Source organism: Podarcis melisellensis (assembly GCF_964234715.1).
Source record: "Podarcis melisellensis genome assembly, chromosome: 5".
In the NCBI taxonomy this organism is placed as follows: Eukaryota; Metazoa; Chordata; class Lepidosauria; order Squamata; family Lacertidae; genus Podarcis; species Podarcis melisellensis.
The window spans coordinates 80,184,024-80,210,202 of record NC_138537.1 but is presented as its reverse complement, the minus strand read 5'-3'; the positions used below and the strand labels follow the sequence as shown (position 1 = coordinate 80,210,202).

Sequence of the window (26,179 nt, the reverse complement as noted above, 5' to 3'; positions counted from 1 at the left end):
CTCGTATCCAGGGTACGGGTCCTTTTAGAAGCTCGACGTAAGATGGGCTTAAAACAGTCCTTTTTCGCCTTTCTCCTCCGACTTTGGGGTGGCTTCCTCCTGGGAAAAGACAAAGAGGACTTTCCGGCGACTGCTACACATTTTCTTTGCCAAGCCAGTGCAAGTAACTACCCCAGAATAGAATAAAGTGGGGTGTCCCACACCTGCATCGTACAAAAATCACACTTGCGGTCCATCCAAAGAACACCCCCCCTCCCCGCTTTACCACACACTTCCTATCTTAAACGGATACTCTCCTTTTTTTTAAAAAAATGTTGTTGTTCTAAAAAGAAGCAAGTGTAAATTATGTCATATCGACACAGAAGCTTGGAACAACTTAATTCCAATACCCCTCATAGCATCCTCTCTCGTCTAAATAGATTTGTACATCGCCTTGGATGGAGGCAGTGCCAACGGCCAGGAATCGCATCAAAATCGAATAAGACGATAAATATAACAGCGGTGGCAACCGAAGAAAGAAATCTAAGCTGAGTAAGCAAACTATATTTTATTAATGGACGGTTAAACTTGCGTTCATTTTACCCTAGGAAAAAGCTTACGTTATTTTAAAAACAGTGCATTGGATACGCAAGCGCAGATCTCCTATGAAACCATTTAATCTTAAAATTCTGGGCGCCAAATTCCAGAGAGGCCGCAGACCAGAATTAATCCACATTTTTAAACATTTTTATTCACGCCTGTGACTTTGAGACGTGTGACAACCCAGAACAGAAATTCTAATCAAAATCTTATTTTTTAAATGTGGTGATCTGTCAGGGAACAACCCCATTGAAGATGACAACAGTGGTTACCCAGAACTCATTGCTAGTTGTGAAGGGGCCCCCAGAACAGCTCAAGTTCAGAGCCCCCAAAATGTGGGTCTGTCACTGCTTGGGACTGATGTTGGGAGAACTGTAATAGTTTTAAAATAGCAAACAAGGGCAGGGGAGGGGAGTAGAGATTCAGAACTATTTGTGGTAGAGGTAGAGGGGGAGGGGGATTATTTTGTTGTTATTGTGTTTCTAAACACGGGAGGGGAGGTCAGCAATCCTTTGTGATGTACTGCAAAACACGCAGCGTTCTTCCCATCTTCTTCCCACCACTGCCATGCAAAGGAAACAGCAATTTAGAAGCAATTAGGACCGGAGGGGGGGAGCGGGACAGGGATTAGTTGCGCCCCCCATCCCACCCTATGCATACAAGCATGTGATGCGTTATCACAGATCTCCAGTTAAGATAATTCAGAAAAGGGCCGGCAGAGTGAAAAAGTGGATGGAACAATGAGGAAAGGTTGGAGCATTAGGGATTATTTAGTTTAGAGAAAAGTTGGATAAGAGGTGGAATGACAGAAATTTATAAAATTTTGCATTGCATGGAGAAAGTGGATAGAGAAAAATTTCTCTCCCACTAATCTACACTTTTGAAAGCTACAATCCTAAAATCATTGAACTTTTCCCCCTTGCAGTTTGCCTTCGCCAAAAATAAAAGAGAACCAAAAACTTCTTTTGCAATTTATATGGATGGCATCACAGAGAGCATAAAACACCCAAGCTTCAATAAAGAATTAAACCATTTGGGTGAACCAAAAGGTCTTCACTAGATGATTTAGAGAAGTTAAAGAAGGCATCAGGAAAGACTCACTGAGGAGGCTGTTCCATAGCTGGGGTTCTACTGCCAATAAAGCTCTCTCTCCCTGATCAACACCCACTTCATCACATTTCCGTTTCAAATATTAAAATTATTATATTACTCAAATAAGTCCCGTTTGACTGCGGGCAATGTGTAAGCCTGCAGATATCAAAAAAACTGGAGTTGTGTTTTGACATTTGCTTCAAAAGCTCAATGTATATTTTGAAAGAGCAATCTTTAAATAACCATCTAAGCTCTTTAAATACCCATAATTCTAAAATACCCTAAAAATTCTTTTCACCATAAGTTATTTTACCAGAAATCATACTTCAATGTGGGTGCTCTTTGGAACGATCTGTAATTAATTAATTAATGTGTGTGAGTGTGTTAATTTGCAGGTTGTTAGACAGTAACTTTGTGGTTTCTGAAGCCTATTGTGAATAGGTTGTTTTTCAGAAAGTGTAGCCTTGTTGAAGAAAAGTATAGTGGAAATTTGATTAAACAAAAGAGTGCTGGAACAGAGACATAGCAGACACAGCATTCTTTCAAGGGCTTTATCGTCTAGCTGCAGTTTTCAAACAAATGCCCGCCAACAGTCAGCATTTGGACAGCAGACTAAGCAGGCATTCAGGTCACCTAAGTACGGTGAGAAGTATTATATTTCTCTTTAAATTACAGTAATTGTTTTTAAGTTGCCTTTGGCCATTTGTTTATTTATTTCATTAAATGTATACCCCACTTGATAGTAAACCACTTTGCAGTTTTTTGTTTTACAAACCGATAAAATAATAAAATTGAGGGGGGTGGGAATCAACCATACTTCCAAATATAGGGATGAATATAACCTTAAAATAGCATAGAACCATTGAATGAAACCTGTCTCCTCCTTTTCGACAGTGCTGTGGTGGTCACCATTTAGTCTTCCTCCAATGAGTTCTGGAGGCACCTACTGGGCTATCACTCTAGAAACCCTTTCTCTCACCTAAGGGAATCTAACAGGAGCTGGTAGATGGTTTACTCCCAGGCATGTGCAGAGTGCTCACCCCTCAGCATCTGGCAACCACCCTGGGAATGCTAGTGCTCAGGGCTTTCTTTATGGAGGAGGGAGAGAAACACCAGCCGAATTCCCAGGGGCAGGTTCAGAAAAGGAGGCAAAGATTTAAAAGTGGGCATTTGCCTGAGCTGAGGTCCCAGCCACCTTGGCCAGACTTACTCCTGGAGGGGGGTCAGCAGGGCCGGCCCAAGACATTTGGTCCCCTGAGACGAGTCCCAAAACTGTCTCCCCCCCCCCAGGGAAGAATGGAGATTGTTGGCGGATCAAGATCAAATGGCGAAGAAAGGCGAAAAGAGACCAGTGGCGCTTCCTCTTTGCCCCAAGGCTGCTGTAGCGGCAGATTTGGAGGGGGAAGAAGTGGAAGTGAGGAAGTGAGGAAGATCCAGCTCCCAAGCATCCCTGCGGGGTGGGGTGGGGGGCTCATTGTGTTAACAGGAGCGAAGAGGAGACGGGGGGGAGAAGCGGGATGGGGTGGTCATTGTGTGAAGAGGGAGCGAAGAGGAGACCGAGGGGACGTGGGGGGGGGAGAAGAGGGGAGACCAGGGAGGAGGAGGAGGAGGAGGAGGGCGGCCGGTGTGACGCCGCAGGGGAAGGCGTGGCCAAAGGGCGCCAAGGCAGGACAGGCGGGGGCGCATGCGCGGGGGCGGTTTGAGCGGGAAACGGCGCGCGGCGCCAACCTTGAATCTCTGAGGCGAAGCGAGAGGGAGTGGGGGATGGGCGGCCGTTGGGACCAGAAAGAGGAGCGGGAAGGACACCCCTCCCCCCCCCCGTTGCCCCAGCAAGACGTTCGTTATAGCGCTGGTGCTGCGGGAAAGTAATAAGGGAAGACAATGTCGAGAGGGAAGCCCTTCACAGTTACCTCGTAGCCGGTCCCCAGGCGCCACACAGGGCGCGGCAGCGCCATCTTCCCTCAGGCATATATATTTGAATGGAATGGAAAAGTGTTACTAAATCTACTTATACCAGGATCTACAAATATACTTTTGCATACAAAGAAAATACAGCAACTTCCCACCACATTTATTGCCACCTACTCCAGCCTCAGATACAGAGACTTAAAAAGAAAAGGAAAGGGACAGAAAGCCATTGGTGCATTAAAATGTGTCTCAGGAATATCCAGCCATTAGAAGACCTGACCTTTTATCTCTAGAACCACATGTACCGTGCAACTGACTTTTTTCTACGGAAAAACTAAGCCCATGTTTATATTCTTGCACAAAGGAAAGTGAATGTTTCAGTAACTGGAAAGTTAAGAGGACTCCAGAAAAGCTATTAAGAGAACAAACTTTATTCAAAACATCGAAGTCATACATTAAAAGGCATTAACAGAGGGAGCGTGTAAAATAGGTACAGGATAGCAAGGAAGGAGTTGCGGAGTTGAGATGCTAATCTGGAAACTGACTTAAAGAGAAAAACTGAGAGTCCGAAACACTTCCATCAACATTCTGCATTTGTCCAGGATTTGTAGCTGAATAATTCCCCGTTGCAGACCAGGGAGTATGAGTGCTTGATGCCATGAAGAAGTTATCAGGTGGTGGTGGAGGCTGCCTCACCATCTCAGCACCATAATATGGAACTGGGCAGTTGCTCGCCTGGGAAGTCTCATAAAGCCCAGCTCCACAAAAAGCAGCTTGCTGGTAATAACCAGGGTTCAATTCCCGGGAGCTCTGCTGTTGCGGGACACTCTCCCCCCATTGCGTGTTGTCGAGAGGTGGCTGCCACAACCCTGCTCCTCCATAGCTTTCAGCATAATGCAAGTTGTGTGGCTGATAATATTGTTCCATATGAATATCTTGGAGGTTTCCTGGACTGCTTCTCGGGCTGCTGTCCAGGCTGCTTCTTGGACGGCTTCTTTCACTCCGGCCATAAGGAGCTGCAGCATGGTTCCCGATCCTTATCCTGGAACCAATGCTCTTTGGTGTTCTGGCCCTTCTGTTTTGAAACCAGACCTGAAGAGAAGAAAGGAGAGAACCAGTATAGAAGACATTGTTACCATGAATATGTCTTTTGGATCCAAGAGAGAGAATTACATTTAATAAATTATGCTTATTCCTCTGGGTTTCCCTTTAGTTCTCTGCAGCATTTTTCTACTATCTTCAGCTCCACATTCATATATCCCATGTACATAATCTGCAGTTACTGTTAGATATAAAGCTTCTAAGTTGGAATGACTAAATACTGCTATTTGGCAGTATTTTGTTCTGCAGTATCAGAAAAAGCCACCTTTAAAAGCTGCACAAGTGTACAGTTCCACAAGACTTGCTATCTTGAAGTATATTGTTAATGCCAAGTGGATGGCTGCATACAAGACTTAACATCTCTGTGTGCATTTGTGCTGGAAGGCAACACTTTATGCCTGGCAATTGTTTTACAATTTCCATAAACTTAGCAATAGTAATTTTAAATAGCTATCTTAGAAGGCGTACCCATTTGTTGTGCCCTGTTTGGGGTCTTCTGCCTCAGCCTCCCAAGTGTCCTGGGGGTAATGGACTAGGCAGGGAAGTGTATTTATATATATTTGTAAATGCCAATTTCTCAGTAGGAGAGAACTAAGTACTTGCTCAACTTTTGCCAGAAAAAGCAATGCAGCTTAACTCGTTTTGGTCTCCCCAGTGCAAGCTGCTTATGGCTGCAGTCCTCTGCACATTACCTTGGGAGTTAGTGTTCACTGGATCAAGCTGCAAAGGCAGCCTATAAAACCAGATTTCATGTACTTTTAGCACTAAGGCTATACATTGCAGAAATTCGATTTCTAAGCTGGGTCTCTGGAGATTTTTAAAAAATGATTTAAACCCAGAACCCACGATACCCCCCCCCAAAAAAAACCACACCAAGAAAGAGGAAGCTAGCTCTTGAACAAGGCGCCTTTCGCGATAAGCTGAGAGGCACCCGGGTGAACTAAGGCCTTCGACTACGCAAGGATTATTCGGAGCGTTTCAAATTGTTCCAGTGTGTGCGGTTTAGGGAAGTCTTGGGAGCCCCCACCATCCCGATTCTTACGTGCACACGATCTTCCTCGACTCCGATGCACCTCGCCAGCGCCTCCCTGGTCTCGTATCCGGGGTACTGGTTCTCTTCAAAGGACTTTTTTAGGAGCTCGACGTGAGATGGGCTGAAAACAGTCCTTTTTCGCCTATCTCCTCCGACTTTGGGGTGGCTTCCTCCTGGGAAAAGACAAAGAGGCAAATCTGAAGAGAGCGCTCGGCTTAAACAGAAGCGACGCTTGCAGATCTTCCTCCCTGAATTGGTTTTGCCTTAACAATGGACACGAATTTTAAATAAACCTCCGGTTGCTCTGAACAAGTCTTGCATGAAAACAAACCAAAGAATTTTAAGTAAGAAGTTTACGCTCTTATTTCTATGCCTGCCATCGTTTTCCGTAGCCGATCCTAACCACGATTATTGGGAAATTGATTCCCGTTTATGTGAAAGGGATTTAACATTCAGAAAGTGTGTGTGTAAATGCTTCATGCAGTAAAATGCAGTAAATGCTTCATGCTTACAAGTAAAATATGTGCAAACCAATGTTACGAAATGTTTCCAACCGAAGACATTTGAGCCCCTGTGTAATCACTCCCTGTCTACCACAAATGGGTCTTTGAAAGCCTTCCCTACACCCTGAACCTGACCCAGAAACACAAACAACCTTCCTTTTTAAAATCCGTCGTTTATGAAACCCTGAATTTATATAAATCATTTGAGCATTTTTTTAAAGACAAGTGAACTAAAAATTTTTTAGAGACAAGTGAACTATTCTTACCTCGGCCGGTAGTATTCATCTTGCAAAAGCGCTGCCTCGCTCTCTGCCAACAAAGCTGGTTTTCGCTTCCAAAATTGCCCTTGCTCCTCAAGGCCCGCTCCAGGTTTCTGGAGTTCGGCTCCATTATAGCCCCTCCTGGCTGCCAATTGGCCGGCGCGTTTTCCTTGGAGAGAAGCGCTCCAATGGGGAGGCGGCTTTTGGGGAGGAGCGAGTTTCAAGTTCACTTTTCAAACGCTGCTTGACCAATCTAGATTGGCTGGAGCGCACCCTTCTCTTGGCATCACCCCTTAGCAAAAATTGAAAATAGCCCCATAGGCTTGGAGAATTACTGCTCACAGTTGAAGAGAAGGGAATTGAGCCAGACAGAACTGTGGTTTATTTTTTAAAAAAATATTATTATGAGGCTTTCATTTTACAGACAGAGGTGCGCCAAGACATAGGCATGTTGAAAGGCTTTGCCCAAGAAGCCTAGATGCAGCAAGTTCACTCTGAAACCCCCTGCCTTTGGAGATGAAGCAGGCGCCTTCACTGCTCCCTTTGCGGCGCCTGCTATAAACTTTGTTTCCTTTCCTTTACCTGCAAAAAGTTGCTATGCCTTTTAATCGGTGGTTCTAGCTTCACTGCAATTGCATTTTGCATGTTTTTCACTTTGACTTTTATCGATCATGTTCCTGCTTTCGTAAGCCGCTTAGAGGTTTTCGTTAAGGTTAGGCGGTGCAAAAACTTGAAGGGAAGAATGTGAGTAACACCATTGCAAATAAAGGGAAGGCAAACTCCTCTTGCCAAGAAGTCAGTAGGTCTTTCAAGCCCAAGCGGTTGATGTTAGATGCTCGGAGTATTCAGCCCCGGACAGACGTCGCAACCAAATCCTGAATCTACACAGTCTCAAGGCACTATCGCTTGTAACTGCAAGGGGGTTGCATTCTCTTTCTTTCTTCTTCTTCTTTTATTAAAGATTTTCTTGTTTTACAGAAGTATGTGTAATGTCTCTCGTATTTTTTACATGTAACATTTTTACAAATCCGTTTCATTTGTTGATACATTAGGGGGATAAAAAAAGGACTGGAGGGTGGGGATATGAGTGGGGGTGGGTGGGTGGCGATGTTTCTATTATGCTTAATCTATGTAGGGTTTGTTGTCAACGTTGCTTGTGCTGTTCACTTGTATTCCTAATGGGGTTGCATTCTGAGTGAAAGCGAGTTTTCGGTTGCCTGGGCTTGCTTCAGACGTTGCTGGTGCTTCCTTTCTTGTTCACTTCCACTATTTCTCTTTCTGTCTGTCTATCCCCACATCTTTCACGTGGCCATATTCCTCTGCCTTTCAGGGACTTGCGGCATCCAAATTGCCTGCCGCTCCACCCTGCACCCGAGGCAAGATAGTTCCCTCCGATCCTCAAAGGAACTGAAAACGTTCTGCAACCTTCCAGCTCATACAATGAATGTTCCCAGTCCCTGGCAGTTTGTTAATCAAGAATGGTTCTCTGATGGTACATTCTTTGTTATTTTTGCATAAGATAATTAACACAAGGGACCCTCCCTAAGTTTATCTATAAACCCTAATCCTAAGTATGCTGACTCAGAATCGGCAAGGAAACTTTTTTTCGAGTAAGAACTACATTTTTTACTACTGAAAAAAAGCTTCCGTGAAGGTTGGGGCTGTTATAGAAAGATGTGGAAACCTCAGCAACCATATCAGTACTGTCTCGGGAAAGATTATCCCTGAACAAAAGAGGGCTCACATTGGGGGTGGGAGAGACACGATTAAATGTCTCTAATTTCTGCCATCATCCTCGCTTAGAAGCTCGCTATATTTCTGCAGAAGGCAATTGATTTAAATATGTATTCCTGTAAGGTACTTACAGTAGGGACTACTGTAGCAGAATTTCCTGGAAAACATTTATTTGTATCCTTTGGGATACAATACGTTGCAATTTATCTCAATATATTCTTCATTATAGCGGTGGAACATCTACCTAGAATATAAGGGGTTCTTATTCGTTCCAGAATATAGAAATATGTCCAAACTAATTTGCTTCAAAATTCTCTTATTTTGGAAGGGAGATTTAGGATGCTGTGCTAGCCTAACCTACTTGGGACTTTGGACCTACTTCTGAGTAGACATGGTTAAGGTTGCTCTGTTAATAGCATTCCCAATATTGTGTATTTTGGTGTGGTAGTGAAAAGTTGCAAACTGTACTACATGGGTTCCTGTTGTGTGATTTTTATAGAGTTAAAAGTATAAGACTTATTTGTCTGCTATATATCTTTCTGTTTGCTTTCTTGCTTGATTTAGATTCCACCCTTCATCACAATATCTCAGGACAGTTCACAAGACAGATAGATAGATAGATAGATAGATAGATAGATAGATAGATAGATAGATAGATAGATATAGATATATATATAGAGATAGATAGATAGATAGATAGATAGATAGATAGATAGATAGATAGATAGATAGATAAAACTTTATTCGCATTAGTGGAGTCTATAACCTGAAGCGCCTGTATTAAAATCTAGGGATTGCGGCGTGTATTAGCTGTGAAGTAGACTTTTATTTTTGATTCATCAACCTTGGAATCCAACTATGTCTGTTTATGGTGGTATGTGAAATTGATTCCAGACCATTTATACTTGATAGTAAATATTTCCAGACAATTTGGCCTTGGCTACGGACATTAATATTCCATTTTTTAGAATAGTACTTCTGTCTCACTTTACAGTCCTGTGAGGCTCCCACAATAAATAAAAAGCTCGCAATAAAGCTGATTTCCAAGTCACGTCATCCTCAGTATTAGTTTCATATCTCAAAATGGGACAAATAGATGGTCTTCCCAAAAGGGTTACCAAAACGGCGACTGGGGGTGCAATGGTGCGATTGAGGACTTCCACTGGCTCCCCAAAAACGTCTGAGACACACATCTCCCCTGCTCACTGCCCTCTTCCTCAGGAACTGGGAAACTTTTTCGGATAGAGTAGACCGTCGTTCACGAAATCATATGCCACAAGAAATGTGGTAGCCTTTGAGGTGTCAAAACACGGTTTGCGCTGTTAGTTCAACTATTATTTCTGAGCAGAAACTTGACCTCCTGGTCTGTGTGTGAAGTTTAACTGTTCATTAAAACAACCACCAGCACAGGGCTACTCTCACATCACATTGCTGCTGTTCATATTAGGAAGTTACTTTGTGGTACATTGTGCTTGGAAAGTTGCCAAGTTACAATTTACGCGGTGAAACATTGTGATCTTTCAACCTTGGAGGAGAAAGGGACCTAATGTATAAACGAACTAGTAATACGCGGAAACTTAGCTATGTATTTTATACCGCAACTTTGTTTGCTGGTTTTCCTTTCCTCGTTCTCCTACAAATTCAATGTTCCGGGTTGCTATGTTCTCATGGTTTTTATTTACGGAATTTATACGTCGCCCTTCCGAGCCTAGATCGGCAGTACACACTTTGTGTGTGCGTGCAAGGATTGTGTGTGTGTGTGTGTGTGTGTGTGTGTGTGTTTATGCAAGGATTTGATCCCTGCCTGGCCTCAGGCCAAGGCGCTGATACGCCGCCAAATATATATATGCCTGCGGGAAGATGGCGCCACCACAGGGCGACCGGCTGGGAGATAACTCTGAGGGGCTTCCCTCTCGACATTGTCTTCCTTTATTACGTTCCCGCAGCATCAGCGCTATAACCAATGTCTTGCCGGTGCAACGGGGGGGGGGGAGGGGTGTCCTTCCCGCTCCTCTTTCTGGTCCCAACGGCCGCCCATCCCCCACTCCCTCTCGCTTCGCCTCAGAGATTCGAGGTTGGCGCCGCGCGACGTTTCCCGCCCAAACCGCCCAAACCTCGCATGCGCCCCCGCCTGTCCTGCCTTGGCGCCCATTGGCCACGCCTTCCCCTGCGGCGTCACACCGGCCGCTCTCGTCCTCCTCCTCCTCCTCCCTGGTCTTTCCGATTCTCCCCCCCCCCTCCCCCGGTCTCCTCTCCGCTCCCTCTCAACACAATGACCCCACCCCCCACCCCGCAGGGGGGACCCACCCAGGAGGCGAGATAAGCGCATTAGCATGTCTGGCCTCTGAGGAAGGCTGCCCCTTCTCGCCTTCCAGGCTGCTCCTGTCATTCCTCCAGGCTCAGCGCGGGGGGGGGGACTGGCTGGGCTGCCCTAAATCCGCCTCTGCTTGGGAGCTGGATCTTCCTCACTTCCACTTCTCCCCCACTCCAAATCTGCCTCCACAGCAGCCTCGGGGCAAAGAGGAGGCGCCACTGGTCTCTTCCCGCCTTTCTTCGCCATCTTGATCTTGATCCGCCAGCAATCTCCCTTCTCCCCTTCTTCCCTGGGGGGGGGGCAGTTTTGGGACTCGTCTCAGGGGACCAAATGTCTTGGGCCGGCCCTGCTGACCCCCCTCCAGGAGTAAGTCTGGCCAAGGTGGCTGGGACGGCAGCTCAGGCAAATGCAACCCAGGGAGGATTTCAGCCTGAACCTGTGCCCACTTTTTCATCTTTGCCTCCTTTTCTGAACCTGCCCCTGGGAATTCGGCTGGTGTTTTTCTCCCTCCTCCACAAGGAAATCCCTGAGGGCCCTCACACTAGCATTCCCTGGGCGGTTGCCAAATGCTGAGGGGTGAGCACTCTGCACATGTCTGGGAGTAAACCATCTACCAGCGTCTGTTAGATTCCCTTAGGTGAGAGAAAGGGTTTCTAGAGTGATAGCCCAGTAGGTGCCTCCAGAACTCATTGGAGGAAGACTAAATGGTGACCACCACAGCACTGTCGAAAAGGAGGACACAGGTATCATTCAATGGGTCTGTGCTATTGTAGGTAACATTCATCCCTATATTTGGAAGTATGGTTGATTCCCACCCCCCTCAATTTTATTATTTTATCTGTTTGTAAAACAAAAAACTGCAAAGTGGTTTACTATCCAGTGGTGTATACATTTAATGAAATAAATAAACAAATGGCCAAAGGCAACTTAAAAACTATTACTGTAATTTAAATAGAAATATAATACTTCTCACCCTATTTAGGTGACCTGAATGCCTGCTTAGTCTGCTGTCCAAATGCTGACTGTTGGCGGGCATTTGTTTGAAAACTGCAGCTAGACGATAAAGCCCTTGAAAGAATGCTGTGTCTGCTATGTCTCTGTTCCAGCACTCTTTTGTTTAAAGCCCTTTCCGCCCCTTCCAGCGGAGAGGGTGTTGCGTGCAGGATCCTCCCACATTCGCGGGGCGTAGAGGGATGCGCTGGAGTGAATTCAAACCGACAGTCTTTGCGAGGGTTGCAGTTGAGGGGCCTCCCGACGCCCTTATAATCCAGCTGGGGGAAAATGACTTGGCATACCGCAAGGCTATCGATTTGAGGTGGAACATTTTCGATGATTTGGGGCATTTGAAGGCGGTTTACCCAAATATTACCATCTTGTGGTCCTCGTTGTTGGAGAGGAGGATTTGGAGGGATTGTGTGAGCCCCGCGGGAATGAACAAGGCTAGAAAGGTCTTGGAGCGGGCTGTGGAGCGTAGAGTGGCGGACCTGGGTGGGTGTGTCATAGGGCACCCTGGCATCCAGTTCAGCAATGAGGCCCTCTACAGATGGGATGGCGTGCATCTGTCAGATGCAGGAAACGACATGTGGTTGGGGGACATCAGTGCAGGGATTAGGGGTTGGTTGCGGATTTGAAGGTATTGGCGGCGAGCTTTGCTCGGGTGGCGGTTAGGCATTGGCATGGGGCAATGTTAGACAAATGGAGGGGGGAAGGAAGCGCCATCACCTTCCCCCAATGTGAAGGGGTAGTCCGGTAGAGGACTCCGGGGGGCGTGGCCTTGTCCGAAGCCTTCTGAGGTAGGGCCCCCGGCACGCCCCCGAGCGGTGACGCCCGTGGGATCCTAGTTGGCGTACTTCAACAGGACTCCCGCGGTTGTGTTCAACCCTTCCCGGTCACCATGCCGGGTAGTCGATAGGAGCCAATGCCTAAGGCCAATACCTTCAATTTCCGTAATCAATAAAGTTGTGGCCTTTTATGCCCATTAACCTTACATCATTGTGTCCGTGTCTTTATTTCACTGGGGGAGGTGACTTGCCACGCAAAGCCCTTTCCGCCCCTTCCAGCGGAGAGGGTGTTGCGTGCAGGATCCTCCCACATTCGCGGGGCTTCCCTTGCCCCGCGAGATTTGGGGGAATCCCCGGGCGTGACTGCACCCAGCCCGCCAATCGGCGGGCAGGGGGGGCGTGGCCCGGGCTATTTAGGGCCAGGCACGCCCGGGGACCGCCCTCTTTTCCCCCTCGCCCAGCTGAGGAGCGGTTTTCCCATCCCACCCACCCTTAGATTAGGCAGGCTTGGCGTTGCTATGGACTTCGGTTGGTCGCCGCAAGGGGCCTGGTAGGAATTTTTCCAAGTTGGCGCAATTTCCGGCCTTTTGGTTTTTTCGCCTACCTCGTAGCAAGCGTCACAACTTTCTCGGTATTGGCGGTTAGGCATTGGCATGGGGCAATGTTAGACAAATGGAGGGGGGGAGGAAGCGCCATCACCTTCCCCCAATGTGAAGGGGTAGTCCGGTAGAGGACTCCGGGGGGCGTGGCCTTGTCCGAAGCCTTCTGAGGTAGGGCCCCCGGCACGCCCCCGAGCGGTGACGCCCGTGGGATCCTAGTTGGCGTACTTCAACAGGACTCCCGCGGTTGTGTTCAACCCTTCCCGGTCACCATGCCGGGTAGTCGATAGGAGCCAATGCCTAAGGCCAATACCTTCAATTTCCGTAATCAATAAAGTTGTGGCCTTTTATGCCCATTAACCTTACATCATTGTGTCCGTGTCTTTATTTCACTGGGGGAGGTGACTTGCCACACAATCAAATTTCCACTATACTTTTCTTCAACAAGGCTACACTTTCTGAAAAACAACCTTTTCACAATAGGCTTCAGAAACCACAAAGTTACTGTCTAACAACCTGCAAATTAACACACTCACACACATTAATTAATTAATTACAGATCGTTCCAAAGCGCACCCACATTGAAGTAGGATTTCTGGTAAAATAACTTATGGTGAAAAGAATTTTTAGGGTATTTTAGAATTATGGCTATTTAAAGAGCTTAGATGGTTATTTAAAGATTGCTCTTTCAAAATATACATCGAGCTGTTGAAGCAAATGTCGACACAGCTCCACTTTTTCTGATATCTGCAGGCATAACACATTGCCCGCAGTCAGATTGGACGTATTTGGGTAATATAATAATTTTAATATTTGAAACGGAAATGAGATGAAGTGGGTGTCGATCAGGGAGAGAGAGCTTTATTGGCAGTAGAACCCCAGCTATGGAACAGCCTCCTCCGTGAGTCTTTCCTGGTGCCATCTTCATCTTCTCTAAATCATCTAGTGAAGACCTTTCGGTTCACCCACATGGTTTAATTCTTTATTGAAGCTTGGGTGTTTTATGCTCTCTGTGATGCCATCCATATAAGTTTTTTGTTCTCTTTTATTTTTGATTGATCATGAATTTTAATAATTATAAATCAAGACAGATCCACATAGTCAGAAATACGTCCCTCTTAATCCCTACCATTTCACTTACTTATGTACTGCTTTTGAAATGAACCTCACAAAGTGGTTTACATCAATATATCAAAACAATAAGCATCGATTAAAAATGTAATAAAAGAGCAAAGGCAAACTGCAAGGGGGGAAAGTTCAATGCCTTTAGGATTGTAGCTTTTAAAAGTGTAGTTTAGTGGGAGAGAAATTTTTCTCTATCCACTTTCTCCATGCAATGCAAAATTTTATAAATTTCTGTCTTGCCACCTCTTATGCAACTTTTCTCTAAACCAAAAAGTCCCCAATGCCCCAACCTTTTCTCATTGTTCCATCCACTTGATCACTCTGCTGCCCCTTTTCTGAATTATCTGAACTGGAGATCTGTGATAACGCATCACATGCTTGTATGCATAGGGTGGGGTGGGGGGCGCAACTAATCCCTGTCCCGCTCCCCCCCCTCCGGTCCTAATTGCTTTCTAAATTGCTGTTTCCTTTGCATGGCAGTGGTGGGAAGAAGATGGGAAGAGCGCTGGGTGTTTTGCAGTAGATCACAAAGGATTGCTGACCTCCCCTATCCGTGTTTATAAATACAGTAACCGCAAAATAATCCCCCTCCCCCTCTACATTATACTGCTGAGATGAAGAATACTTGAGTTAACCAGGAACGGGTTTATGTGTGGAAAGCCTGTGAGTTCCCATTAATTCTGATTCTCAAAACAAGTTCCTGGGCTCATAATTCTTGTATTCTAAGTGTATGGCTTTTGTACTAAGCTCTTTATTGCTGGATCCTAGGTTCTAGTTAAAGGGAGGGAAGCAAATCTCTTGCTGCATGGTGCCTGTGACTTCCAACCCCCTTACTGGGCAAATATTAGTTCTGTGTGGGCAACTTGGATGGGTAAAATAGCATGGTCTGTACACCTCTTTCCCAGCGCCACAAATAGTTCTGAATCTCTGCTCCCCGCCCCTCGTTTTCAAACCCAACAACAGATGACTATTACAGATCTCCCAACATCAGTCCCAAACAGTGACAGACCTACATTTTGGGGGCCCTGAACTTGAGCTGTTCTTCACAACTAGCAATGAGTTCTGGGTAACCACTGTTGTCTTCTTCAACAGATCACCACATTTAAAAAATCAGACTTTGATTAGAATTTCTGTTCTGGGTTGTCTCACGTGTCAAAGACACTGCTGTGAATAAAAATGTTTACAAATGTGGACTAAATACATCTGAGATTAAGCACCCAGAATCTTAAGATTCATTTGTTTCGTAGGAGATCTGTCCCTGATTCCAAGCTGCTCTGTGTTTAACATAGGCAAAACACCGGACTCTTGATGCTACAACAGCTCTGGAGAGAGAGATAAATGTAATACAATAGATAAAAGGCAAGATTAAAATAACACCCAAATGAGATCAAAAAGCTAAGGTTGGAGGATAAAACCTACAATAAGTACAACTAGCTGCAAGTAGATCTAAATGTCTTCACCTGACACATACAAAAACATCAAAGGGATGACAGACAAGCCTCTCTGGGAGTGGAAGGTGCGGGATTTATTTCCCCACATCCATCTCTCTGAATGAGGGAAAGAGTTGAGTGGTGGAGAACAGAGAGCATCATTACGCAGAAGAGACAGCTAAATCTTAGCGAAAGAAAGGTACTAGGTGGTGTGTCATCAGGTGTGGATGAGGAAAGACTGCAGCGTTATGGGCTGCCCTGGGTGGAATCTATACATAAAAAACACTCTGCAACTGCTTTAAAAAAACCAAAAACATTTTGAAAAATATATTGAATTTCCCATAGCTCACCACACCATCTAGTGTCACATTTGTATACCGTAATTTACAACACATTTAAAACATTTCCTTCTCCCGACGCCTTCTAGGGTTACCCATCCATATAAATCCCCCCCTAACTTTTAAATTTTGTATATTTTATAGTTTTTCAACAAAGTTTGTTATTTTAATGCCTTTGTCTGGGATCATCATCTGGCTTTCCGTTTACTGAAGCATTCTCTTCCCTTTGGCCAAGCAAGCTAAAAGCACTTCAATACTGAAATCAAAAATAAAAGCTGAACAATTGGCCACTTGTTCAAATAAAGGCCACAGTCAAAATCTGGGGTTGGAACAAAGCCATTTCCGACCTTGGGGAGGAGAGGGGGTTGCGGTCTAGCCCCTCCCCCCAGCGCGGGGGCTGTCCTTGGCCCCCGCGAGAATTGGGGGAATCCCTGGGCGTGCTCGCGACCCTGCCTGCCTATCGGCGGGCCGGGGGGAGGCGTGGCTTAAGGTATTTTAAGCCGGGCACGCCCAGGGTCCGCCCTCTTCACCCCCGAGCAGCTGAGAGGTTTTCCCATCCCACCCACCCTTAGATGCTTAGGCAGCCGTAGGTCGTCATGACCTTGCTATGGACTTCGGTTGGTCGCCGCAAGGGGCCTGGTAGGAATTTTTCCAAGTTGGCGATCTTTCGGCCAGTTGGTTTTTTCGCCTACCTCATAGCAAACGTCACAACTTTCCCTGTATTGGCGGTTAGGCATTGGCTGGGGTTCTATTGTTATGCAAATGGATGGGGGGGAAGGAACGCCATCACCTTCCCCCAGGAAATTGGGTAGTCCGGTAGAGGACTCCGAGGGGCGTTGTCTTGTCCGAAACCTAGCTAGGTAAGGGCCCCCAGCACGCCCCAAGCGGTGACACCCGTGGGATCCTAGTTGGCGTACTTCAACAGGGCCTCCCACGGTTTGTGTTAACCCTTCCCGGACATCATGCCAGGTAGCGGATAGGAGCCAATGCCCAGGGCCAATACCTTCAATTCTCTAATCAATAAAGTTGTGGCCATTTCATGCCCATTAAACTTAAACATCGTGTCCTGTGTCTTTCTTTCTGGTGGGAGGGGTTTTGACACGCAACTGGGTATATGTTTCAAAAGGTTCCAATTTTGCTTTTGCTATTTTCGTGTTGATGTGGGTTAAATGTTTAGTTGGGGTTCTTGGTTAAAAATGTTTAGTTGGGGTTCTTGGTTAAAAAAATTGTTCATTATTGCTATTATTATAATTATTTATTACTGTATTACTATTGGTTTCTTGGTTTGCTATTTATTTGTTGTTGTTTTTAATGTTTGATGTATTGTGTTGTAAGCACAATGCATTTTTGTACTTTTTGCAGAAAACGATAAAGCATATATGGATATAGATATATACGTGTGTTTTTGTGCATGTGATTCTATGGGGATGGATTTTTCTGAGCCCTGCCTGCCTGCCATGCTACATACTGCACTCCCTTTGTGAAGTGTTGCCTGAATACAGAAAGGGGTTGGTTCTGCCGGATCCCCTCTCTGCTTTTGCAGGCAACTTCCACGAAGGAAGAGTTCACCCAAACCAAAATCCACAGTATCTTGATGATGTGACTCAGACATTGGGTTAAATCCTGGAATTCAAAGTGTTAAATGAGGATGCTATTGGAGAGTATTGGGAATGCCTTACAAGATTCCAATCTGTTTATAATGCTACACATTATCACTTCATCATTCAGTATTTCCTCTTGTCCCTAATCTTAAACCAAACTAATCCTTGCTGAGCTTCTGACGAGAAAAGGGACCAATTCTGCTTATGCGGTTCAGAGTTTGCTTTCCCTCTACTTTCCACCCAAATGGTGCTGAAACCGGGTTTCAGTTCCACGAGCTTATTTCTCTATGTATATCCCACCCAGGGGCGCCCACTTGAATAGAAGATGGGGGGGTCAGGTAAGCCCTGCCCTGGTCTATTGCAATTAGAGCACTGGGAGGGGGGGGACAAGGGACCTGGGGGCAAGAGTTTTCTCCTAGGACCCCACCTTTTCCCCTGGGACATTGAGGCGGCCCACCTCCTTCTCCACCCTCCGCCCTCTCAGCCCCCGACACCCCGCGAGGGAGACCAGCCTGAGAGGCGACGACTGGCTTGCGCCCGAGTGAGCTTTGGGGCTGGTAGTAGTGTGTGTGTTTGTGTGTGTGTGTGTGTGTGTGTGTGTGCAGGGATTGTGGTGTGTGGTTGTGTGTGTGTTTGTGTGTGCAGGGATTGTGGTGTCTGTGTGTCTGTAGGCATTGTGGGGTGTGTGGGTGTGTGTGCAAGGATTGGTGTGTGTGTGCAGGGATTGTGGGGTGTGTGTGTGCAGGGATTGAGGTGTGTGGTTGTGTGTGTATTTGTGTGTGCAGGGATTGTGGTGTGTGTGTGTCTGTAGGCATTGTGCGGTGTGTGTGTGTGTGCAGGGATTGTGCGGTGTGTGTGGGTGTGCAGGGATTGTGGTGGGTGGGTGAGTGGGCATGCAGGGATTGTGGTGTGTGTGTGCAGGGATTGTGGTGTGTGTGCGCGCGCAGGGATTGTGGGGTGTGTGTGAGTGCAGGGATTGTGGGGTGTGGGTGTGTGTGTGCAGGGATTGTGGGGTGTGTGTGTGTGTGTGTGTGCGTGCGCAGGGATTATGGTGTGGGGGGGATTGTGGTATGTGTGGGGGTGTGTGCAGGGATTGTGGGGTGTGTGGGGGGTATGTAGGGATTTGAACCCTGTCTGGCCTCAGGCGGGAGGAGGCCTCATTAGCTAAAGTGGTGCGTCAGGTTAAGAACAGTTTCAGGTTAAGAACGGACCTCCAGAACGAATTAAGTTCTTAACCCGAGGTACCACTGTACTGTCATATACACACTATGGTCTTATCCAGTTTTAATTTGCTATAACTTTTTAAAGGTTTAGCTGATGGCATTGCAATGCTCCCGTTGCTCGGTCCCAGCGCCTGCCAACCTAGCAGTTTGGAAGCACCCCCGGGTGCAAGTAGATAAATAGGGACCGCTTACTAGTGGGAAGGTAAACGGTGTTTCGTCACGCTGGCCACGTGACCCGGAAGTGTCTGCGGACAGCGCTGGCTCCCGGCCTCTAGAGTGAGATGAGCTCACAACCCTAGAGTCTGTCAATACTGGCCCGTACGGGCAGGGGTATCTTTACCTTTTATTGCAATTATATGATAATGGGCATAGTAGCCAATTCTTATGGGCCAAGATCCCTCCCCCCAAAAAATATCTGAGTCCCCCCCCCCCAAGTTGATGGGCATTGCTATTCAAATGGTGTGTATGTGCCATGTCATGTGATAAATTATGTGGGGTGGGGTTGCTTGGGACCTGGAGTGGGGGATGGGAAATGGCCCAGCTCTTCAGTTGAAGTAGGGACTTGGCAAAGAACTCTTCTGTCTCCGCCTAAACTCAAATCCCCCCCCCCCCGGTTTATTATCCCTAGTACTTCAAGACTCCCATAAAAGTGGCTGGCTTAAAACAGTCTATCCAAAACTTCCCTCTTGCAGCCTGTCCTCACAACACCTACCCACTATGGGCCCTACTAAAGCAAACAGTCTAACGGGTCAATGTCTCAAAGATATGGAGCATCAGAACAACCTAAGGAAACTCTGCCCTTGGTATATTCATTTTGCACCTCTCCATTTTGATTCTTTGGCCCCATATCTGCACAAACTTATTATCCCCAAATACAGACGTGCTTTTACACTTGAAAGACTGGATGTTTTGCCATCTGCGGTACTTGAGGGTCTATTCCAAAAGATCCCGGCTGCCAAATGTCTTTGCCCCTGTGGAGATGGTAGCACCGAAACAGCGGCACATGTCCTGCTGTCTTGTACTGTCTACAAAAACCTGCGGAACGAGATGATCACCCCACCCGCAGTGGCATAGCGTGGGGGTGCAGGGGGGCCCGGCCGCACCGGGCGCAACATCTGGGGGTTAGCGTAAGGGGGCGCAAATCCACGGGTTAGGGGGCCCAAATTACTTGCCTTGCCCCGGGGTGCTGACAACCCACTCTACGCCACTGCCCACCCGTACTAACAATCCCAGGGCACTCATCCACTCATCCACTGCCACAATGTCCTTTCTTCTATCAGATCAAGATGAGCAGATAACAGCAAAGGTTGCTAGGTTCATAGCTGGGGCAATCAGAACTCAGGACTTTAAATTGTGCTCTTATATCAAATTTCCTTTTCTGCGTATACTGTCATGTTTTACTGTTGCTATGGCCATTGTCTAATGCGAATAAAGTTTTATCTATCTATCAGTCTTGTTAATTGTCCTGAGATATTGTGATGAGGGGTGGAATATAAATCAAGCAAGAAAGCAAACAGAAATTCATATAGCAGACAAATAAGTCTTATAATTTTAACTCTATAAAAATCACACAACAGGAACCCATGTAGTACAGTTTGCAACTTTTCACTACCACACCAAAATACACAATATTGGGAATGCTATTAACAGAGCAACCTTAACCATGTCTACTCAGAAGTAGGTCCAAAGTCCCAAGTAGGTTAGGCTAGCACAGCATCCTAAATCTCCCTTCCAAAATAAGAGAATTTTGAAGCAAATTAGTTTGGACATATTTCTATATTCTGGAACGAATAAGAACCCCTTATATTCTAGGTAGATGTTCCACCGCTATAATGAAGAATATATTGAGATAAATTGCAACGTATTGTATCCCAAAGGATACAAATAAATGTTTTCCAGGAAATTCTGCTACAGTAGTCCCTACTGTAAGTACCTTACAGGAATACATATTTAAATCAATTGCCTTCTGCAGAAATATAGCGAGCTTCTAAGCGAGGATGATGGCAGAAATTAGAGACATTTAATCGTGTCTCTCCCACCCCCAATGTGAGCCCTCTTTTGTTCAGGGATAATCTTTCCCGAGACAGTACTGATATGGTTGCTGAGGTTTCCACATCTTTCTATAACAGCCCCAACCTTCACGGAAGCTTTTTTTCAGTAGTAAAAAATGTAGTTCTTACTCGAAAAAAAGTTTCCTTGCCGATTCTGAGTCAGCATACTTAGGATTAGGGTTTATAGATAAACTTAGGGAGGGTCCCTTGTGTTAATTATCTTATGCAAAAATAACAAAGAATGTACCATCAGAGAACCATTCTTGATTAACAAACTGCCAGGGACTGGGAACATTCATTGTATGAGCTGGAAGGTTGCAGAACGTTTTCAGTTCCTTTGAGGATCGGAGGGAACTATCTTGCCTCGGGTGCAGGGTGGAGCGGCAGGCAATTTGGATGCCGCAAGTCCCTGAAAGGCAGAGGAATATGGCCACGTGAAAGATGTGGGGATAGACAGACAGAAAGAGAAATAGTGGAAGTGAACAAGAAAGGAAGCACCAGCAACGTCTGAAGCAAGCCCAGGCAACCGAAAACTCGCTTTCACTCAGAATGCAACCCCATTAGGAATACAAGTGAACAGCACAAGCAACGCTGACAACAAACCCTACATAAATTAAGCATAATAGAAACATCGCCACCCACCCACCCCCACTCATATCCCCACCCTCCAGTCCTTTTTTTATCCCCCTAATGTATCAACAAATGAAACGGATTTGTAAAAATGTTACATGTAAAAAATACGAGAGACATTACACATACTTCTGTAAAACAAGAAAATCTTTAATAAAAGAAGAAGAAGAAAGAAAGAGAATGCAACCCCCTTGCAGTTACAAGCGATAGTGCCTTGAGACTGTGTAGATTCAGGATTTGGTTGCGACGTCTGTCCGGGGCTGAATACTCTGAGCATCTAACATCAACCGCTTGGGCTTGAAAGACCTACTGACTTCTTGGCAAGAGGAGTTTCCTTTATTTGTAATGGTGTTACTCACATTCTTCCCTTCAAGTTTTTGCACCGCCTAACCTTAACGAAAACCTCTAAGCGGCTTACGAAAGCAGGAACATGATCGATAAAAGTCAAAGTGAAAAACATGCAAAATGCAATTGCAGTGAAGCTAGAATCACCGATTAAAAGGCATAGCAACTTTTTGCAGGTAAAGGAAAGGAAACAAAGTTTATAGCAGGCGCCGCAAAGGGAGCAGTGAAGGCGCCTGCTTCATCTCCAAAGGCAGGGGGTTTCAGAGTGAACTTGCTGCATCTAGGCTTCTTGGGCAAAGCCTTTCAACATGCCTATGTCTTGGCGCATCTCTGTCTGTAAAATGAAAGCCTCATAATAATATTTTTTTAAAAAATAAAACACAGTTCTGTCTGGCTCAATTCCCTTCTCTTCAACTGTGAGCAGTAATTCTCCAAGCCTATGGGGCTATTTTCAATTTTTGCTAAGGGGTGATGCCAAGAGAAGGGTGCGCTCCAGCCAATCTAGATTGGTCAAGCAGCGTTTGAAAAGTGAACTTGAAACTCGCTCCTCCCCAAAAGCCGCCTCCCCATTGGAGCGCTTCTCTCCAAGGAAAACGCGCCGGCCAATTGGCAGCCCGGAGGGGCTATAAAGGCGCCGAACTCCAGAAACCTGGAGCGGGCCTTGAGGAGCAAGGGCAATTTTGGAAGCGAAAAGCAGCTTTGTTGGCAGAGAGCGAGGCAGCGCTTTTGCAAGATGAATACTACCGGCCGAGGTAAGAATAGTTCACTTGTCTCTAAAAAATTTTTAGTTCACTTGTCTTTAAAAAAATGCTCAAATGATTTATATAAATTCAGGGTTTCATAAACGACGGATTTTAAAAAGGAAGGTTGTTTGTGTTTCTGGGTCAGGTTCAGGGTGTAGGGAAGGCTTTCAAAGACCCATTTGTGGTAGACAGGGAGTGATTACACAGGGGCTCAAATGTCTTCGGTTGAGGAGATAGGAGAAAAAGGACTGTTTTCAGCCCATCTCACGTCGAGCTCCTAAAAAAGTCCTTTGAAGAGAACCAGTACCCCGGATACGAGACCAGGGAGGCGCTGGCGAGGTGCATCGGAGTGGAGGAAGATCGTGTGCACGTAAGAATCGGGATGGTGGGGGCTCCCAAGACTTCCCTAAACCGCACATACTGGAACAATTTGAAACGCTCCGAATAATCCTTGCGTAGTCGAAGGCCTTAGTTCACCCGGGTGCCTCTCAGCTTATCGCGAAAGGCGCCTTGTTCAAGAGCTAGCTTCCTCTTTCTTGGTGTGGTTTTTTTGGGGGGGGGGGTATCGTGGGTTCTGGGTTTAAATCATTTTTAAAAAATCTCCAGAGACCAAGCTTAGAAATCGAATTTCTGCAATGTATAGCCTTAGTGCTAAAAGTACATGAAATCTGGTTTTATAGGCTGCCTTTGCAGCTTGATCCAGTGAACACTAACTCCCAAGGTAATGTGCAGAGGACTGCAGCCATAAGCAGCTTGCACTGGGGAGACCAAAACGAGTTAAGCTGCATTGCTTTTTCTGGCAAAAGTTGAGCAAGTACTTAGTTCTCTCCTACTGAGAAATTGGCATTTACAAATATATATAAATACACTTCCCTGCCTAGTCCATTACCCCCAGGACACTTGGGAGGCTGAGGCAGAAGACCCCAAACAGGGCACAACAAATGGGTACGCCTTCTAAGATAGCTATTTAAAATTACTATTGCTAAGTTTATGGAAATTGTAAACCAATTGCCAGGCATAAAGTGTTGCCTTCCAGCACAAATGCACACAGAGATGTATAGTCTTGTATGCAGCCATCCACTTGGCATTAACAATATACTTCAATATAGCAAGTCTTGTGGAACTGTACACTTGTGCAGCTTTTAAAGGTGGCTTTTTCTGATACTGCAGAACAAAATACAGCCAAATAGCAGTATTTAGTCATTCCAATTTAGAAGCTTTATATTTAACAATAACTGGAGATTATGTACATGGGATATATGAATGTGGAGCTGAAGAGAGTAGAAAAATTATGCAGAAAACTAAAGAGAAACCCCAGAGGAATAAGCATAATTTATTAAATGTAATTCTCTCTGTTGGATCAAAAAGACATATTCATGGTAACAATGTCTTCTATACTGGCTCTCTCCTTTCTTCTCTTCAGGTCTGGTTTCAAAACAGAAGGGCCAGAACACCAAAGAGCATTGGTTCCAGGATAAGGATCGGGAACCATGCTGCAGCTCCTTATGGCCGGAGTGAAAGAAGCCGTCCAAGAAGCAGCCTGGACAGCAGCCCGAGAAGCAGTCCAGGAAACCTCCAAGATATTCATATGGAACAATATTATCAGCCACAGAACTTTCATTATGCTGAAAGCTATAAAGGAGCAGGGTTGTGGCAGCCACCTCTCAACAACACACAGCCAGGAGAGTGTGCCCCGCAACAGCAGAGCTCCCTGGAATTGAACCCAATATATTACCAGCAAGCTGCCTTTTGTGGAACTGGGCTTTGTGAGACTTCCCAGGCGAGCAACTGCCCAGTTCCATATTACGGTGAACAGATGGTGAGGCAGCCTCCACCACCATCTGGGAACTTCTTCATGGCATCAAGCACTTATACTCCCTGGTCTGCAACGGGGAATTATTCAGCTACAAATCCTGGACAAATGCAGAATGTTGATGGAAGTGTTTCGGACTCTCAGTTTTTCTCTTTAAATCAGGTTCCAGATTAGCATCCCAACTCCTTCCTTGCTATCCTGTACATATTTTACAAGCTCCCTCTTTTAATGCCTTTTAATGTATAACTTCGTTGTTTTGAATAAATTTTGTTCTTTTAATAGCTTGTCTGGAGTCGTCTTTTAACTTTCCATTTACTGAAACATTCACTTTCCTGTGTGCAAGCTTAATTTTTCCACTGACAAAAGTCACTTGCGCGGGACATGTGGTTCTAGAGATAAAAGGTCAGGTCTTCTAATGGCTGAATATTCCTGAGACACATTTTAATGCACCAATGGCTTTCTGTCCCTTTCCTTTTTTTTTAAGTCTTGGTATCTGAGGCTGGAGTAGGTGGCAATAAATGTGGTGGGGAGTTGCTGTATTTTCTTTGTATGCAAAAGTATATTTATAGATCCTGCTATAAGTAGATTTAGTAACACTTTTCTGTGTTAATAAGTTTGGTTTTCATTAATGAGTCTTCCATTTTTTAAAACACAGAAGTTTGAGATGGGGATATAAGGTTTAATTGATTTTTCTACCATGAGTGTGTTAAGTTGCTTTCCAAAGCTTTAAAGACATATAAGATTAACTTGTATGTGCCTTAGCCTGCAACATGGGCATTTATATCTATTAAAAACTTTGTGGGGGGATATTTTGAACACTTTATTTCATTTTCTTGCCCTTATTTTCCTCCCCCAAAAGGTTTGTGCTCTACTGCCTTCAATGAAGCTTTATAGGAGGGTTGCCTGTGAACTAGATTGTGTCCAATACAGTTTGCCTTCTGGGCCGTTCAGCCTTGATTTAGCCAGGTTTAGTCATAATAAAAGAAGTCAGTTAATTTTAGATTCTTAATTGGACCCTCTTAGGACAACTAATTTAGAAGTAGTCCCACTGAACTTACTAATACACAACCAAATCAACAACAGCTGCAACATGCTCCCCGCCCGCCGCCCAGCAAAAACCCTGAAACAACTGAGCCTAAGAGTATAAAGCTATCAAAGCCTAAGACATCTCGAAATGGTTTTTTCAGGGTTTTTCACAAATAATGCTACATTATTGGCATATCATTATGTTCCCTGTTCATTTGATTATATATTCAGATCTAAATGGTTCTGCTAATGGGTCAGTGGAAAGTGCGAACAGCAGTGGAGATAGAGGACATCTCTGTTGAATACCTCTACATAATCTGTGTGAGTCTGAATTTACTCCATTCACTGAGATATAGGCTTTAGGCTTGGAATATATTACAAATCCACGTCATAAAACCTCACCTGCCCAGTCCACTATATTTCTCAACACTGCACTATGGAATTTAATGGGGCTGGGTGCTAGATTTGAAAGATCAAATTGAATCTAGTGGATTTGTCCCACCCTGCCCTGCCCCTTTAGCCCTACCCTGATATAGGACCAGATCTGGGTTGGGTGTGACCTAGGTTGGGATAGGGCTGATCTGGGTCCACATCTTAATGTGTGTGTGTGTGTGTGTGTGTGTGTGTGTGTGTAAGCACAGCCCTGGAATTACTCAAGATGTGATTATGGCTGCCAACCTAGATGGCTTTCTCAAGAGATTAGACAAATTCATGAATGCTAAGACTATCAGTGGCTACTAATCGTTATGGATATATGCTATCAGAGGCATATCAATTGCTGGGAAAGAACAGGGCGAAAGGGTACTCACCTGACCTGTGTCCTGCTTTTGGGATTGCATAGTGATATGCTTGGCTACTGTGTGGAGCAGAATGCTTGGAAAACCTGGCATTCTCCTAAAGAGACCTCATATACAGAAAGGTGGTCACATATGCACAAATTAGATGTGATA

At 45.4% G+C, this 26,179-nt stretch overlaps 2 protein-coding genes across 8 annotated transcripts in view; one reads left to right on the top strand and one right to left on the bottom strand.

The window, feature by feature from the left end:
• The window catches only part of LOC309371141 (homeobox protein ANF-1-like), a gene marked incomplete at its 3' end in the record, with an annotated part of 80,003 nt that overhangs the window by 42,226 nt on the left and 11,598 nt on the right, over positions 1-26,179 (bottom strand). For 2 of the 7 annotated variants that reach the window (XM_081913799.1, XM_081913801.1), the window contains exons 1-2: positions 6,483-6,607; positions 5,754-5,886 (exon numbers count right to left, since the gene is read on the bottom strand). In XM_081913799.1, the coding sequence (XP_081769925.1) occupies positions 5,754-5,886; positions 6,483-6,606 (257 nt within the window). In that variant the 5' untranslated portion in view covers position 6,607. Of the gene's footprint in view, positions 1-4,101; positions 4,672-5,722; positions 5,887-6,482; positions 6,608-26,179 lie in introns of those variants that run through there. The other 5 variants (XR_014168827.1, XR_014168828.1, XM_081913797.1 and 2 more) reach the window with 4 other exon arrangements.
• Positions 11,718-24,482, top strand: LOC309370614 (uncharacterized protein; the record flags this gene model as incomplete). The annotated part of the gene is made up of 3 exons (XM_081912532.1): positions 11,718-12,012; positions 22,621-22,760; positions 23,814-24,482. The coding sequence occupies 3 exons, from the start codon at positions 11,718-11,720 to the stop codon at positions 24,375-24,377; spliced, it is 999 nt and encodes a 332-aa protein (XP_081768658.1). The 3' UTR covers positions 24,378-24,482.